Source organism: Pelodiscus sinensis, chromosome 1 (genome assembly GCF_052426305.1).
Source record: "Pelodiscus sinensis isolate ZL-2025 chromosome 1, ASM5242630v1, whole genome shotgun sequence".
Taxonomy (NCBI): domain Eukaryota; kingdom Metazoa; phylum Chordata; order Testudines; family Trionychidae; genus Pelodiscus; species Pelodiscus sinensis.
This window is the reverse complement of record NC_143052.1, coordinates 161,861,228-161,876,467: the sequence shown is the minus strand read 5'-3', so window position 1 is coordinate 161,876,467 and position 15,240 is coordinate 161,861,228. Positions and strand designations below refer to the sequence as shown.

General features: G+C 45.0%; 1 protein-coding gene across 1 annotated transcript in view; it reads right to left on the bottom strand.

The window, feature by feature from the left end:
• LOC102460566 (suppressor of tumorigenicity 14 protein homolog) overlaps positions 1 to 15,240 on the bottom strand; it is a 36,796-nt gene that overhangs the window by 4,591 nt on the left and 16,965 nt on the right. Inside the window, exons 12-16 of the mRNA XM_089775869.1 lie at positions 14,524 to 14,631; positions 9,628 to 9,747; positions 6,060 to 6,243; positions 4,301 to 4,572; positions 1,691 to 1,827 (exon numbers count right to left, since the gene is read on the bottom strand). Coding sequence (XP_089631995.1) covers positions 1,691 to 1,827; positions 4,301 to 4,572; positions 6,060 to 6,243; positions 9,628 to 9,747; positions 14,524 to 14,631 — 821 coding nt within the window. The remainder of the gene's footprint in view (positions 1 to 1,690; positions 1,828 to 4,300; positions 4,573 to 6,059; positions 6,244 to 9,627; positions 9,748 to 14,523; positions 14,632 to 15,240) is intronic.

Below are 15,240 nucleotides of genomic sequence, written 5' to 3'. Positions count from 1 at the left end.
GGGGGGATCAGGTGCTGTGGGGCTGGAGCGGAGGATGGGAGGGGCCCAGAGGAAGGGGGGAGGGAAGCAGCGCTGGTGGGCGGTGTCCAGGGAGCCGTGGGGCTGGCTGGCAGGTAGAGGGGGTGGGAAGCAACGCTGGGGGGAGGATCGGGGGCTGTGGAGCTGGACGGGAGGAGGGGGCAGGAAGCAGTCCTGGCAAGGGGGGAGGGGTGCAGCGCGGACTCTAAACGGATGCTTGCCGCCGAGTGCTCCCCTGGCGGGAGCGCCGCTCAGCTGAGCCCAGGGTGGCAAGTGGCCGCCGCTCAGCTGGGCCTGGCAGTGTGCCACAGAGGGAGGGGAAGGGGATGGGGCACCACAGAAGGAGGGGAAGGGGGTGGAGCTGGCCAGAAGGGGGGCGGGAAGCAGAGCTGTGGGGATCAGGGGCTGTGGGGCTGGAGGGGAGGATGGGGGGTCCCAGAGGAAGGGAAGCAGCACTGGCGGGAGGGAGGTGGGGGGGTGTCCAGGGGGCCATGGGGCTGGCCGGCAGGAAGAGGGGACGGGAAGCAGAGCTGGGGGGGGGGGATCAGGGGCCGTGGGGCTGGACGAGAGGAGGGGGGCAGGAAGCAGACCTGGTGAGGGGGCGGGTGCAGCTACTGGCCGCAGCCGGACTCCAAACGGCAGCTTGCCGCCGCTTGCTCCCCGGCTGCGGCCCAGCTGAGTGGGGCTGGTGCTGCGCCGCTCTGCTGAGCCCCGTTGGGACAGGATGGGGGGTGGGGCGGTGATGTACACAGCCAGGGGGCTTGGTCGTGTACCTCACGGCCCTCCCTTCCTCCTCCTGCCGTTTTGCTGAGTGGTGCGCCCTTCAGCCGGGCTGCCACGGGGGGGGGGGTGCAGTGACTAGACAACCCCATCCCCTGGCAGTGTACATCACCGCCCCACCCTTCCTCCCCCGCGGCGGCCCAGCTGAGCATGCAACACTCAGCCTAGCTGCCATGGAGGGAGGAAAAGGGAAGGGGAAGGGGGGCAGGGAGAAACGGAGAGGGGAGAGAGGCAGGAGGCGGAGGAGAGCTGGAGGGGGGAGAAGGTAGTAGGAGGGGAGAGAGAGAGAGAGCAACAGACAGACAGAGCGAGAGTGCTCAAGAAAGAAGACCTGAAAATCCCATCTTATGACAGGCTAACTGGCTAGTTATTAAATAAAAACTAATCCTGACAAATCTAAATGGAACACAATGGCAACAAGGAGATGCAAAGAAGACGAGAAGAATGTGAATAGCGACTTACCTCTCTTGTCTGAATCATTCCATTGAACAAGCAGCTGATCATAGAGCAGTACAAAAAGAAAGATGAAAAGAAGGAATTCCACCTTGAGTTCACCCATAAGTTTAAGAATTAAAAATTCATCATTAAGATTCCACAAACAGTCCTAACTCAATCTCTTTCTTTCCTGCATCCCCTTCAGCCAGAACCAATACAAGGTCTCACAGCAGAACAATATCAACACACCTGATCTTACCTATTGTTTTGAAATGCAGCATTTGTTTCAAAGGATTCAACTACTGTCTGTCAAACTTACCACCCTGCTTCTGAGATTCTTATGTATGTCAACCACAATTCCAAAACTCTGTGCTCCATCACAGAGTCAAAACCAAACACATTCCTGATATACATAGGAATTAAACGACGACAGTTTTCCTACAATTTTCACTTTTACCTGGCATGCATCAATGCCGCCGTTAAGATTTCCAGCACACAGCATTCGAGAGGTGATCAGATCATCATACAGCTTGTTGCAAACACTTTGGTTAATTATTTTCACTTTAGCTTCTTGCAGTGTTTTGGCAAGGTAACCTAGAACAATGTAAGTGTAACAGATACAGGCTTTACAGTTCTGAAGTAGAAGCAGATACATTAGAAGGGAGCAATGTATTTAGACTCTACTGAACTCCAGCTCAGGGGTTCCCACAATTTGTTTCATGGCCTCATATTTCGGACACCAACTCTTGCCAGTGGCTGCTCTGACAATATTTCCTAAAGCGCGCGCACGCGCACACTCACACACACACACACAAAATGCAATTTGTATAGGATTTTTTCTAGGCCTCAGTGATAAATGTAATTGACAATTTTCTCTATTGGACCTAAACAGAATAGGAACATAAATAAGGTTTCCTTTTTAGTTTCCTTTTAAAATAAGTTTTGCTAATTACTAAGCCTGCTGAGATTAACAAACATACAAATATACAGCAGACTTACTCAGCCTCAACAAGCTTAGGGACAAATAAAGCCCTGGGTGGGAATGTAGATAGAGACAGCTGGAGCCAGGCATACGGGGAGGGGTGGGGATGGGGGTGGGGGACGGGGACGGAGTGACATTGGGGCCAGAGCACCGCTGTATGGCTGAGAACCAGAGCCTGAACCCCTGTGCCTAGAGCCTTCCACCCACCATCGAATGGCTGAAGCCTGATACCAGCAGCGCTGAGAAATTGGTGAGCTTACACCTGCTACCTGCTCCTCCAACTTTTAGGTCTCCAGAGATGGACAAGACCCAACCACTGCCAGGAGGCTGTGGCCACAAGAAAAGTCCCTGGTGGCCACATTTGAGAAATGCAGCTCTAGCTTAAATTGTCCTCTCCCACAGCTTTTGAATATTTATTAACAACACTGCTTTCACATTACCCTTAAGGAGATCAGGAAAGTTTACAACCCTCTGCCATTGTTGCCTTCCTTTGATTAGCCAAACCAAAAAGCAAGTGGTGGCATGGAGATTTATAGGAATTGTCCAGTACAATATGAGAAACCACAAAGTATAACACGTTTTAGGTTTTGTTACATCATCTGCCTGCACGTGAGTTGTTCAATATTTCTGTATTGTTTATATAGAAATTGTACCCAAAGGCCCCACGCAGGCCCCGTTATAAGGCAATCTGCCCTGCTGCTGCTCCCAACAGAGAGGGAATTGGGAAGAAAGATGTGGATAAAAATAAACATGCTTTACTGGTTATAACTCCCAATGACAGCCATTGATTGATAAATTGGCACCAAGGGCCAAATTTGGTATCCTGAAGAATACCAAACTGGTGTGGCACAATTTGAACCACTTCTCGCCTTGTCGTTAGGACTTTTCTAGGGTTTAGGTGAAATTACGGAGGGAAGGTTTTCAAATATTTTAATGTCACAGTTTCAAATCAAGTTGAAATTTCATATATAAATATTTTCTTTAAAAAATTGACCCTATATGAAGTTCTAATATTAAAAAAGCCATTACTTAACATGCATTTAGACATAAATAACCAGTAGTCTTGATGTTTATATGTTAGATGAAAGGTATGTTAAGAAATCCACAGACACCCTGATAGGTAAATTCAGGTCAAAGGTAAGACCTTAGAATCAGATCATAATGCAATATATAAAAGGAATTCATTGAAAGTCTGGCAACTGGAAGCATTTGAGCTCTAGTTCTGGCTCGAGCTTGTATCGGCTTCTTTCCTATTTCTCTGTCTATAAAATTGTGAAGAACTGTAGAATTAAATGAACTGTGTATGTGAGAAACAAGTGTTAATATGGGTTAATTATCTTTCTAATGACCCATGGAAGTCTCCAATAGGGGAGCTGACAGGACACTTCCAGAAGGGGCAGGGCTTCAGATGGAAGGGGTGGGCCAAGGCAGCCTGCCCTTTGTGCCCCCAGCCCTCAGAGAAGCCTAGAGCACGTGGTGTGGCTCTCCAGTGGGGATTTAAAGAGGCTGGGGATACGGTAGCCAGTGCTGCTGCTGTAGTAGCAACAATGGCTGTGAGCCCTGGGCTCCTGTGAATCACCAGGACTCGTAGCAACTGCTGCCTTTGCCTCCCCTCTCCAACAGTAGGCCTGGTCTCCAACGCCAAACAGTAGGACTCCTGATTGACCTAAACTGATTGCCAGCATTAAGAAACCCCACAAATGTTCAGCAGTTTGGCTCAGGTGCCGTTTAAGTTGCTTTGACAAAGAGGGAATGTTCTAGTTTTGAAAAGCTTGCTAAGTCACAGAGGGATCCGACCCCCAAGGGGACGCAAGGTGGTTACATGGGGGTCATGAGCTATCAGCTCCATGGGACTGACCGCTCTGACTCCCCCTTCAATAAATTCCCCCTCCCTCCTCATTTTTAATTGACATGGGACATCATAGTCAAAGGCTTGCTTTGTGAAAGGGGTCGCCAATGCAAAAGGTTGAAAACCACTGTGTTAAGTAAACCATGATAATATTTGTTTTTAGCATGATCACATCACTCTTACAGTTTAAAATTAGAGTCAAACTTGCAAGAAACATATCCAGGAAATGAACATACTATTTTCTTTTAGGGCTCCCCAGCCAGTTACATAGCAGACAGTTCCATAAAAAAATACTCTAGGACTGCTGGGTAAACAAATGGGCTGTACCAGCTCACTGAAGAATACTGGTGTCTCCATTTCCAACAGGGCAATGTCATAGTCTGAGATATATTGGTCATACCGTGGATGGACAATAATCCTTTTGATTGATCTCATAGCTACATGATTGCTGTTTTTGTTAATGATCCGTATGCCCATGTACGCTTTCCAGCCAGAAGGCACAGAGTATCTGCAAACAGACAATATTTACAGAAACATCATGGCAGATTATTTGATTAAGAGTTATTTACAAATTGTAAGAAATGCCCAAAGTCAGGGGCATAGCACAGCATGAAGTCAGTAAGACAGTTCACTTACTTTTAAAATAAAAGTAAGGTAGATGCTTTTGTTCATTGTTTTTAATGGGATGCTTTCTGAGAAGAATAGGACTTATACCTGCACTTTTCATCCAAGGATCTTGAAGGTTTTCACAGGATGTGGAACTTATCCCTGTGTGACCAATGCAGAGCACTGAGGCACAGATAGGGTCAGCAACTTACTTGTGTCGCAGAGGGGCAGGATTGTGCCTCAGTCAAACTGAGACAGTAAGGGTTACTACAGTTCCAATTATATGAGACCTCAGCCATTTAAGCTTTAGGAAATGAATAGAAATAAATTTCTGCTCCTTCTGGTTGAGAACTAACACCACTATTGTCACTGCTGTACCAGCCAGCAAACCAACAGAAATAATAACTCCAACACATAACCAACAACTGTTCGCATCCATCTCAATGATGTGTTGACTGTGAAACCTAATAATACTTTAAAGGCATCTATTCCTAACCGCACCTGATAACGCATGCCTATTTTCCTGATTTTGTGTGGTAAGTGAATAATTGTGCTTCCAAGTGGCCAGTTAGAGGTATAGCTATCCTTTTTTCTGAAGGTAACTGCAGTGATTACATGGCACAAATCTGAAAAAATCAAGGCTCCTAACTATCAATATTGCCAATTGTTTCATTACTTATTTTGGTAGGAACTTCCAAATAATGTAGATGGGGTTTAGGTGGAATATTGCCATTTTTCACTCTCACTATGGATCTTGTCAAAAGAACCTAGGAGTTCTGAGTCCTGACTCCTAGACTTCAGGTGTTTCACCTAGCCATCCAATTAAAATCATAGCTTGCACCTAACACTGAGTGGCAGCCCATCAATGCATTCATTAGTTTGACAGAAGGAAGGCACTTTAAACACAGAATGGGTACTTGTGGATCCATCCACAGTTCAGAAGTCCAACCTTCCAAATCCCTCAATGAGATCATACTTGAGTAATCTTGATGACACCTTTGCAATAAATGACATCATCAGGCCTGTCTCTATGACACCACCAGCCCTTATCGACCAGCCAGTTTCCATACCTTCCCATTGTGAGATGTGCTCTAATCTTAATAGTGAGGAGCATTTTTTAATACATTTCTTTCAGCTTCCTTCACAATTAACTCTATGGTTCAACAGCAGGATTTACTTTCTGGTTACAGTGATGGTATAATCATTATGAATGTTTTATACTTTTGATGATTGGATGAAATGTACTCCAGATCTACAAAACATACCAATTACACCATGTGCACAGAACTATGCATTCAAAGCAACTGTGGCCAGCATCATGAATACATAAAACTAATGAAACTCTTCTGTTCTTGCTAAGTTGCACTGGATAGAAGCACCTGTACTTACCTTATAGAATCAGAGTCCAGAAAACAATGGGCAGCAGATAACAGCCACCTATTTGAAACAACAGATGCACCACAAATATGGCCATGCATCCCCATCTGCAAGCTTGCTTGCCAAGGCCACTTTCCAGATCTTGCATCTTCACCACCAACAATCCTAGTCCTTTTTAACTGGCTTCTTCCACAAGCTAATAAAGAAAAGATTGAAAGGGACAGTTAAAAATTTAAGACATATAAGGCTTTGGGTCATTTTATGTGGGTATATTAATACTTTTGTGTTACTATTGAAATTACAATAATTAATATTGTATACTTTTAATACTATTGTTCTTCCAGCTGCAGATCTCAGAGTGTTTTATAAAGCAATGTTAACTACGTTAAGTACCATCATTTCTATATTACAAATGAGATGAAGTGTCTGCAAGGCAGGGACAGAACCAGGAACTGAATTCATATTTACTGATTCTTCTCCAGTGTTATATCCAAGCCATGGTACCAAGTGGATGCTCTTGATAATACAAAAACAATACAGGCAGTCCCCGGGTTACGTACAAGATAGGGACTGTAGGTTTGTTCTTAAGTTGAATTTGTATGTAAGTCAGAACTGACACATATTGTAGGGGAAACTCTAGCCAAACATTTTTTTTAGTTTTGGATAGCATAGGGAAAAGTTAACTCCCCTCTAATGTTTGTTTTGCTGTCTGTTCCCCTGTTCAGAAGATTTCACATCTCTTTCCGTCCCTGTGACAATTGGATTTTGAATATTTTGGGTTGTCTTGGAAAGAAGGATTGACGATAAAGCTTCAGTGGAGACACCTTTTTCCCATGATAACTCTTACAGGAGTGAATTTCCCTTCCTAGGGGTTACAGCCCCTTATCTCTCAGGAAGCTTTTTCAGCAGCCCACCTCTGCCTATCCAAATCGTCCACTGTGCTGCGTGGTGACAGGGAGGAAGAGCTGTCAGGACCACAGCTGGTCACCCACAGAGTCCCCAGAGCCCCCCTTCTGGCATTCGCTCAGCTCATTCTTGCTTCCTCCCCTCCTCCGCCTTGTCCAACCCTGAGCCCCCTGCCATGTCATTACTACACAGAGAACCCGGGGCTTGACTCTGTGCTGCCCAGTTATTCCAGGTCGCTCCCTGGCCCATGGCTGCCTTTGTGACTGATTGCTTGCGCTCATCTGAGCCACCTTGCGTATCCAGCCAGGCCCCATATCCTCTAGGAGCCAGAGCCGCAGCCACTGCAAAGCAGGGCAGACATACAGGCACTGGGGACAGGATGCTGAAGGTGGGAAGCAGCAGGGCGTCCTGGCACCTCGGTCCGGCCCTGGCCTTTGCTTGGGTCACAGAGCAGCAGCGAGGCCTTGTCCTCTCCTCCGGAACACCTGCGCAGGAGTTCCCCCGTGGCTCCACCCTCTCTGCCCCAGCTGTCTCCACTCACCCTCTGTGTCCTTCTTCCAGCCTAGGGGGCTATATGAGAATGGTAAACTTTACTGTCTTCTCATTCCAGTTGAGATGCTAATCCTGCAACAAACTCAGGACTAAGGGAGTAACTCATCAAATACCAAACAGCTCTGCACCATGCTTTGAGCTAATAGCTTTATTTCCACACACCACCCAGGGTTCTAGGAGGAGGGTTCTTTTTTTGCTAACACAATGAGGCCACGCACTTTGTTTGTTTTGGTGCAGTCTGTTTGGTTTTTTTTGCTACATTCCCAGGGAGCCCGGCATGTATAAAGGGGAAGAGGGGGAAGGTGGGAATAGGGGGCGGAGAGGCTGCTTTTGTCCGCTGATTCGGCAGCCTGTTGCTGGGGGAAGGGGGACAGCCTGTTGCTGGCGGGGGGACGTGCAGGCTGCGAGGCCGCGGCGGGCAGCGGGCGTGGGGAGGCACTTTTCCTCCGCCCGGCAGCTCTGCGGGACCCCTTTCCCTGCAGCCAGCTGCTGCTGCAGGCGGAGGCCAGTTGGAGCCGACCCGAGGAGGAGGAGGAGGTGGATCCTAGGATCCAGGTGAGCGAGCCCCGGGGATGCTTCTGCGCATGTGCGGGAGTTGCCTCACCCTGTTCGTATCTAGGGATCCGACGTAAGTTGGATCCACGTAAGTCGGGGACTGCCTGTACCACCCTCTATTTTAGAAGTAATACAGGTAAGATCTTACTTAAGAGGAAGTTTTCATATCTAGTTTACTTTTCACTGCATATGTGACTTCTTTACTTTTTTTAAACTTCATTCAGCTTGGAAACGGTGACCAGAGAGTTCAGTTTCATTTAGTGCAGGATCTACTATACAATATTTTAGACAATGTGTAGGTCTGAAGTGCGTGTTTGTTCATTCAACAAGGCCTCCTAAATTATTAGATCTAGAACCCACCCAATTTGATATCCAGGTTCTTCTTATTAACTTAAAGCAACATAAGGGTTTGGTTGTGCCAGGAAAATGGGATGAGCCTGAAATGGGATTGCTTCTCATAAGACCAAACCAAAAAAAGAGACAAAAATCACCAAACCGAGCACAGTCATAACTGAGCATGTTGAAACAGACTGAACCAAGATGAGCCAGAACAATAGGATGAACTTACAATAGGACTGCTTCCCAATAAAGCTTACAGAAAAGAGATAAAACACAGAAATTTAAGTAGTGCTCTTTTGGTTCATCTAAATCATTCTTAAGGTTTGAAAACTAGAAGAAAATGTTATGGCTAATCACACGGTCTATAGCCCTTTAAAAAAAAACATAGCAAATGATACAGTTTATAGGGATGATGAAACACACACACTTGATGGAATTCCCATTTTAAAAAAATACTACAAACAATTAAATGGAAACATTGTACACAATTTTTTTTAAGAAATCCAAAATAAAAATTAACCTAATAATTTTTGAGAAATACAGAGTTAAATAAAGCTTGTACATTTTCCTTTTATTTAGAAAAACCCACCGCCTTAATTGAGTTAAGGACCCAAGCAGCACTGGGTCAATGTGATAGTTTTAAGTAACTGTCACTTTCTGGGAGTCCTCAACTGGCCATGTCTGAGTCGATAAAGCAGATGTAAAGGGAATGGTTTTTATAGAAATATCAATACATTAATTTTATTCATATGGGGTTTTATAAATCCTGTATTTTCATTTAAAGTACAGGCAGTCCCCGGGTTACATGGATCCGACTTACATCGGATCCCTACTTACAAACGGGGTGAGGCAACCCCGCACTAGCTGCTTCCCCCCAGCAGACCAGGGAGACGCGAAGCTAGCGTCCCCCCCAGCAGACCAGGGAGACGCGGAACGGCTTTTCTCAGTAGACACCTCAGCTTGAGAATAAAGACTGAGGGAAGTGAGGTTTGGGAGAATAAAACTGAGCTCTGGAGAAATGTTTGGCTAGAGTTTCCCCTACAATATGTACCAGTTCCGACTTACATACAAATTCAACTTAAGAACAAACCTACTATCTTGTACGTAACCCGGGGACTGCCTGTATACACCAAATTTAACCCAATTTTTGAGCCAAATATATAAGTATATATTTAAATTTGCTGAAAGTTAATTTGTGAGAGAATTCTTTCACTTAAACTTCACATACCACAGTTCATTTCATCAGATCCATCTCCACAGTCTCTTATTCCATCACATTCTGGGTTTGGTTTTGTGGGGCATTTTCCATTCAGGCATTTATATGCATATGAGGAACAACTTTTATAGGCTGAAAGAAAACATGACTGATGTGAGAACAATGGAACAGTTTTGTTGCAATTATTTTCTATGCTATTTAGAAAATTTATGAAGACAGTATACTTTATAAATATGATTGGGACAAAGGCATTGAAAGCTACACCACTAATGTCATCATAGCCACATGGGGACACTCAAAAGATTTAAGGCAGTCAGCTAAACATATGAAGTTAATATGCAAAATTCAAAAGTGCATTACCCTGTTGTGGCTGTTGTCATTCAGGAATGAAGTGGGCTAAGTTGCCAAAACAAAACTAGGCTACTTTATCTCTAAAACTGTGCAGCTTTAAGGCTCTCTGTTGGTTTTTTTGCTCACCAATACTTTCAGCATTCCAAATACTTTGAACAGCTGACCAGCCTGTTGTCCAATTACGCAGCTGTTAATCACCATGAAAGGGACTTATTAGGTTTCAAACTTGAGTTAATGACTTAAGTTCCTTTTGTGATATCACCTCCATTTCCAGGTAAAATGTTAGGACTCTGTTACAGTGTATTACTTAGGAATCCTGCCAGAAACTTCTGCATCATGCATTAATTAATTAATTAATTATTATTGTAACATCCCAAGTATACCGGGCTATTTGCAGACAGACAAGAGAACATGGTCTTCGCCTCAAGGAACTCTCAATCTACCAGGAAAAAAAGTTTAGGCGAAAGGAATACAACATGTAAATAGAGCTAGCTCTACAAAAATCAGATTGTCAGTGTTTATAAATATGGTAAAAACTTTATCTGTACTCTAAATGACATTTGTTTACAAGTTCTTATCCATTCCTATCCCCCAAGTAATGGCATTTTTGTAGGTGTCACTGTATTTGTGTAGTCATAATAAAAAGTAGCCAATGCCTCTTGCAGTTTTCCAAAAAGCTGGTTGTGCTGCTTTGCATTGCTGAATGGAGCCAAGTTCCTAAACATTCCTTTTATATTACATATCTCTGGAAAGTGTAGTATGTCATATTATATATATTCAACTGTCTGGAAAAACTAACAGAAGATCTATGGCAAGTAAGAGAACAAAGTAGATATTTCAAAATCAGCCACACGCTGTCATTCATTAGACATTAAAACTGTTCATCTTCCTTTATAATATACAACTCTTAAAAGATATCTGAATTGCAATCTCGGTATAAAACCCATTCATATGAAATAAATTGCTAATTTAAAACTACGTTCTGAAAGTATGCCTAAACTAGGGCATTATTTTGAAATAAGTTAACTTATTTCTAAATAACTCCCAAAACAATTTCAAAATGATTGTTATTCCCCATGACAAGCAGGAGTAGTTATTTCAAAATAAACAGCCCATTGTTTTAAAACAACGGGCTGTGGACGATCTGCTTGTTATTTCAAAAGAAGGTGTGTTATTTTGAAATAACTCTCTAGTGTAGACCAGGGCTGAGAAACTGGCTATAATTACAGGTCAGTACAGCATCCCAACCACCCACGGACCGGTGGCAGGCTGTGGCACACTACCAGGGCACCCCCCGGCTGTTCATGAACCCCCATCTGCTGGAGTTCCCCATGCAGCAGCAGGGTGAGTGGTCCAGCAGGCAACCCAGTGTACTGGGCTGAAGCTTGGGCCACAGTGAGGCTGTCCCTACTGGGACAGCCTCACTGTGGTCCCAGTTCCAGCTCCGCTGGCCACTATGCAGCCTTGATGTGCTCGGCTGCAGCACTCAACAGGGGCCCAGCTGCTGTGGCAGCCAGGCTCCATGCAGTGCTTGGCTCCAGCCGAGTGCTGCAGCTGCGCTTAGCAAGGGCCCGGCATGCTGTGGGCTCCACACAGCCCTCCCGCCACACAGGGAAGTGCTCTGCACTCAGCTGGTGACTAGGGGGCAGCAGCAGGGTTAGATGAGGGGGGTGGGACAGGCACACGGGCTTTAGAGGGCTCTCTGGATAGTGGGCAGGGGCATTGAGGTGCACTGGGGGGCTTTGAGCGTGGGGCTAGTAGGAGGGGGAGACCTGGAGGGATTGGATGCAGTGGGCTCTGGAAACAGGAGTCTGGCACTGAGGTGTTTGGGGCAGCTTTCTATCTACCTTACAGTCCATTTAACTAATCCATACTTCCTTAACTTGCTGGCAAGAATTATGCAGGAGACCGTATCAAAAGCTTTGCCCCAGCAAGCACTCTGGACTGGCCCAGGATGCAGAGTTTTTATCCATACTTCCAGAAAGAGTCTGGAAATGGGTCTTCAGCACATGGTGCAACTGATAGAGACTTTTTTCACTAATGGATCACTAGATATGGGATCCTACTTGCCAACCAAGACCTTCCATGGTGCTAGTTGCCAGCCAGCAGATACTGAACCCAGGTGCCACAGCTACCCACTCAGAGAGGAGGAAACCTCAACAGTTGTTGAGACATGAACCCCTCCCCCCCGCAGAGAGCAAGAGAAAGGCAGTCAGCCTTTGATGCCCTGGGAACGCAGGTGTGGTGCCTGTCCCTGACTCTACCATAAACAGAAACCAGACAGTAAATGGGCTAGCTGACGACCCGGGGCCTCCCGCCATCCTGATGGCTAGTACTAGTAATTGACACACCTGCACTGTCCCAGGAGAGGAATCTTCGCCCATCACATACCAGAGGTGCCCATTGTCTGCATTTTCCCAGGTGTAAATTATGCTTCGCACCCTTCGTGGGAAACTTGGCATTCAAAGCCATTTTTCCTAATTGGCCACTTGAGACCAGGAAGAAGCCTACGTGACCCAAGGGGTATAAAGAGGGGTTTAGTAGCCCACCCCATTTGAACTCCAATCATCTACACCTGCTGGCAGGTATTGATTGTCTCCAGAGGTCTGTGGGATGCCCAACCTCGCCCTACTTCTTCCCGAGGGATTGCGAGAAAGACGCTGGGCACCCCCTGGCTGTTCATGAGCCCCATCTGCTGGGGTTCTGGAACGTAGTCTGGAACGCAGGGGTGAGAATATATACCTGCTAGGTGTCAACCTTCTCCAGGTTGCCCGCTGAGAAGGGACCCTGGTCTCAGCAGTTGAAGTCTCAGGTGTGTAACACACACACACACACACACACACACACACCACTCACTGCCCTGTCCGTCGGCTGACAACTGTACAGAGGGGCAAGCTTTTGTATGGTCCGTTCCATCACAATTACCCAGTGACAAACGTGGCTGAGCTGTTAGAGTGGTTGGGCCCAGTATGTTACTTCAGCATGGATGGCCCTAAATAAAGCTACTGGCTGATCCCCTGGTTTCTATCCTTCCAGAATGTGTTTTCCACCCCCTTTGGGCATTTTTAAACCATGCTATTTAGCCTCAAAAGGGAAAGGGGGTGGCAACAGCTTTCCGGCACCTTATAAATCTAATCCTCAGACCACAAAAACAATAAGCTGGAGGTTACCTTTGCAATATTGTAGCCCTAACCAGGGCTTTTTTTGCAACGGTACTGCCTGGTACTCAGTACTGGCACCTCCACACGCAGTACCAGCACCTCCAATCAGAGCTCAACAACTTTTCCCCTGGAGTACCGACATTTTTTTTTTAAAACAAAAAAAGCACTGGCCCTAACCATGTATGGGATGACTACCTGTTTCACCTAAGAGGGGTTGTGACTTTCCTCAGCCTCAGAGGTAATCCTGCCAACTGTAAATTGGCCATGTCAAATGTGTCTTATTTAGAATATTGGATAGAAAGATGCCTTGACACGGTGTTAGTTAAAGTCCAAATGTTAAATTCATGCCTCACATGTTGGCCCAGCAGACAGATAAGACTGCTTCCTACGTTTGGAAGGATATAATTACTGGTTTGCGTCCAACATGGCATTGATTGAAGCTCCCCTGAATGATCTACTAAAAGCCAGAGATGCCAAAAAGGTCTAGTGGGACAACAGATGAGATGAAGCTTTTTAATGCCCTGAAGTCATGCCTGGGCCAGATGCCTAGCCTCACCAATGCAGACTTCTCTGAGGAGTTCATTGCAGAGGGCCAGCCTGAGAGCGGTGCTCTCCCAGGATTTTGAAGGCATAGAGGCTTAATCTGATATTTAAGCAGAAAGTTGTTCCCTGGGCTGAGAAAGTATTGAGATGAAAGCTCTGGGTATCAAATGGACTGGGGACTCCTGAGGTTTTGCCTACTGGGTAGTTTCTTTTCTCTAGTTGCTGACCATGTACTCTTGTGTTATCTACAATCTATGAAAGACTCTAGTCCCCAGAATATGTAAATGCTTTTTTCCCCAGGTGACTGGGACAGGGGAAAGCAATCAAGCAAGAAACATCTTGGTTTTTGCAGCAAAGACATTGACTTAGTTTCAGTCTAATGGTCAGAACCTCAGACCTTCCTGCACTTCTGCAAGGAACATTCTGGTAATAACAGAGCAATGGATATGATGGTGAATCCCTCTTTTCCATCTCTCACATCTCTGATTCTGCAACAACTTTCATTCCCACATGCACAAATACCATCGCTCTTTCCTGTTCCCTCAGCAGGTTCATCTCTACCCTCCTTGGCATCCAGATCACCAAGTCAATCCCAGGTGCAATTCTTACATGACATAATGAATGAAGTATGATTAACATACATTAATATTTGGAACAGCATAGCATGGTGCATGCATATGAAAGTTTCCGTTATCCTCACATCACACATACACACAAACAGGCTACTCGTCCATGTATTTATGAGATATTCACTAACTTTAGACAGTGAAAACAAGAAAATATCCCTATTTCCACACCCACACACACCCACTCCTCACCCATATCCTCCAAAACTATTTTTCAATGCACTTACGGCAATCATTTTCGTCACTATCCTCTCCACAACTATCATCCCCTTTGCAAGTCTTTGAACGGCGTTTACACTTTGCATCATGACAACTAGACTCCTCTGGATTACATCCTGAAGAAGAGAGATCTTTAAATATCACAGTATTTCCTAGTTACAGGATCTGAAAACACTTAAGAACCCAATACTCTGAAGTAGTCTAAGATTACCCTTTCCATGGTTTTAGTTCTTTTACAGGAAGCACTGGAATAAATATGTTAAACATTATTTATGTTTTTGGAAGGATTGCTTCTTTTGTATTAACTTAAAAAACAACAAATAGTCTGGTAGTCTGATACCATCTACATGTTTTGTTAGTACTTTATAGACTACCAGACTATTTGTTGTTTTTTAAATTCATCTTGTACAGACTAACTTGGCTACCCCTGAAACTTCTGAACATGCAAGGCACTGCATTCAGCCGTATGAAGTGGAAATCCATCAACTTCACAAAGAAACTCACACAGATCCAAAAGATACCATCTACATGTTTTGTTAGTCTATAAAGTGCTACCTGACTATTTGTTGTTTTTTAAGTTTATCCTGTACAGACTAACTCGGCTACCTCCAGAAGTTTCTTTTGTATTGTATTTTTGTCAATAAAAGTTACATGGTATTATTCAACGGTGTTATTTTAAAGTAGTATTCTCTGAATTCACCTTTTAAAAAAATACATTTTATGCC